General features: G+C 54.1%; 2 protein-coding genes across 3 annotated transcripts; one reads left to right on the top strand and one right to left on the bottom strand.

Annotated features, from left to right (window-relative positions):
• Positions 1-369: 369 nt before the first annotated feature.
• Positions 370-579, bottom strand: KVP17_003539 (uncharacterized protein; the record flags this gene model as incomplete). Its single annotated transcript, XM_068520957.1, has 1 exon — positions 370-579. One exon carries the CDS (start codon positions 577-579, stop codon positions 370-372), a length of 210 nt encoding a protein of 69 aa, XP_068375559.1.
• A 210-nt stretch (positions 580-789) lies between these two features.
• KVP17_003538 (uncharacterized protein) lies at positions 790-2,284 on the top strand (the record flags this gene model as incomplete). Of its 2 annotated transcripts, none has more annotated exons than XM_068520955.1 (2): positions 790-1,483; positions 1,521-2,284. In XM_068520955.1, the coding sequence occupies 2 exons, from the start codon at positions 790-792 to the stop codon at positions 2,282-2,284; spliced, it is 1,458 nt and encodes a 485-aa protein (XP_068375557.1). The 2 variants fall into 2 exon arrangements, with proteins under 2 accessions (XP_068375557.1, XP_068375558.1); XM_068520956.1 differs by having other exon boundaries at positions 1,512-2,284.
• Positions 2,285-2,645: the final 361 nt, after the last annotated feature.

Raw genomic sequence — 2,645 nt, 5'->3', positions numbered from 1 at the left:
ACGGAATCGTGAGTGAGAAGGTACACTGCGTAAGAGATGTCCATGAAGGGGTCGTTGATGGCCGCCACAGGCACACCCTTCTCCAGAGCAGCGCGGAATACTAGGCGTCCAATTCTGCCGAATCCGTTTACTCCGAGAACAACCATGTGTGTAATATGCTGTTGAATGTGTGATCTCCTCCGTCTTATGAGTGTGGGGTAGATTTACGGCAGAGACATTTGAGACCGGAGCAACAAGAGAGCTGCTTCGCAAACGCCATATGTGCTTTGCAAATGAATGTTCGAAAGAATACAATTAAGCCATAACATGCTTGGCCAAGTCAACAACTCTGTTGCAGTAACCCCACTCGTTGTCGTACCAGGTAACCGTTTAACGAAGGTATCGTTCCTCAGCGGCCTCCTGAACAGCCGTAACGATGTCCTCATACTTGCAGGGCGTCGCCAGCTTGCAGGTGAGGTCGACAACAGATACATCAGCAGTGGGGACTCGGAAAGCCATACCGGTGACCTTTCCGTTCATCTCGCTCCAGTCCTTTCCTCCCTTTGAGGGGCCATCCACAGCCAACTGATTGATAGTCATGGCATGAATAGTGGTCATGAGTGCCTCCACTATGCCGAACTTGTCATTCACAATCTTGACGAGAGGAGCCAGGCAATTTGTGGTACAAATTATGGCTGTAAATCGCGTAAAGTCATGCGCCTTCAGGCGTTGCTTCCAAAGTCACACGGAATTCTCGCGCTAGGCAGTTCGACTTCGTACAATCTTCTGGAAACCGGATTTCAGTCAGGTATGCCACATCCCAGTCGCGAGCCGACGTGGGCTCAATTGTCCAAGTCACCGCTGTCCTCAGCGGCCGCCCACCCAGCGCACCGACTGGATATTCTGCCCTTCCCAGCATACGCGTTGCACCCAGAGAGCGCTCTACCCCTCGAGGTCTGCGTTGTAACGTTGCTTGTTGAGATTGAGGAGATAGCCGATTTGAACGCTGCTGAAGCTCGAGCCTTTCTCACCAGTCTCTGCCTATTCCGACTGCTCCCAAAGTCAGTGTTAGCTGTGAAAGACATGGGTCTCGTCCATGATATGGCGCGATACCTGCTGGACGTGGTATCTTTAGAGAGGGCCACTTACTTAACAGCGAACCCAGCCACAGCCGTGCTGACGCTGAACATGCATTTCAGCGCTGTTGAAGGCTGTCTGGAACAGCTGGTGCACCCCGTTGGATTTCACCCGAGACCAGAGGTTTTTGACACTCTGTGCAGAGTGGTGCTGGAGGACATCCTTCGGAAACACAGCTTGGGGACACGCACGAGCCAGGGCTTGATAGCGCATCACAAGCAGGTTCTCGTGGACATTCTGAGCCCAGAGAAAGACGTGCCAGAGCAAACCTACGTGCCAGGGCAAGCCGCCGTGCCAGCTCTGACAGTCGAGGAGGTGGGGAAGCAGTTGACAATTCTTTCAGAGAAGGACGTGTCGTTCAGTCCCAGTGAGAGAAGTCAGTTTTCTTCACACAGTTTCTGCAGTGGTTTGCTGCAGTCCTGACGAGGAAGCCGGGCTCGTACATCTCCTCACTCAACTCCCTCCTCGGAGGACTCCGCGCAACGCGCTAAATCGCCTCGAGGACGTGGTGTCCGCCCCTGTCACAGTGGGCCGCTCGGCGCTCTGCAAGCCAACGGGCTCTCGCCAAAAGCTCAGCAGCGTCAGTATCACGTTCCCCGTCGAGTCGCGGCGCAGAGACTTTGTTTTTCTGCGCGTTTTGGACCATCTGGTGCGATGGGGTCACAGAGTGACACTTGTGGCAGTAGCGAGGAAGCGCATCAACTCTCGATGGCGGTTGCGAAGCAGCGACGACGCCATCCGGGACTACATCAACAATGCCTTCGAGCTGCGCTGCGAAAGTGCGGCGAGCCTGGGCTTCGTGCAGTTCACAATCGCTAGAGCCAGCTACCTGGTGTCTCCAGAATACGCGATTCAATGTTTTCTGAGATTTCTCAGTAAGTTGACCCACTTGCACCCTCGAGACTACCAGCTTACCTGTAGAATTGTCAGTCAGCTGGCGCCCTCGATGACAGAAGTTCTAGACGGATCCTTGCTTCTACAGGGTTTGACCGGCCTTGATCCGTTCCGTGTAATTCCCCCACCTCAGAAGGATTTCGAAGACTGGCTTAGAAAAATGATAAGAGGACCATCACTTATTCTCATGTGTCTTTCGGATAAAGACCAGAAGGAGAAGGACCGTTTGTCAAGCGTCCTGCTCTCTGAGGACGAGGAATCCAAAGTACAATGACGGTTTTCACAAAAAGTTTCGCAATCTTCATGATTCTTGATTTCCCCGCCAAACATGTTGATGACGGCCAAAACACCCTCGCAATGACTGTGCTGGCACCGCTGGTGGCCCGCCCTGCGATACACAAGCGCCACATGGCAAAGGGGGGCCGCCACCGGCATTTTGGTCCTCCTCTCTATTATGTCGCACGTAGGAAACGACGTAGACGGTCGAAACACCGCCACGTGCCTGCGCCTCGAGCTCACTTTGTGCGACCTGCCGTCATGCATGACGTTCCCCTCTTGGATGACGCATTCATGGGTGCACCTCGCAGAGAACGGCATCGGGATCACCCGGGTGAGGAGAGCGGCGGACTCCCCGA

The sequence above is a fragment of a genome (genome assembly GCF_019968985.1).
Source record: "MAG: Porospora cf. gigantea B chromosome Unknown PgB_NODE_3080_length_2882_cov_482.357, whole genome shotgun sequence".
Lineage (NCBI taxonomy): Eukaryota > Apicomplexa > Conoidasida > Eugregarinorida > Porosporidae > Porospora > Porospora cf. gigantea B.
Note: the sequence above shows the minus strand (reverse complement) of the source record. Positions and strands in the feature narration are given on the sequence as shown.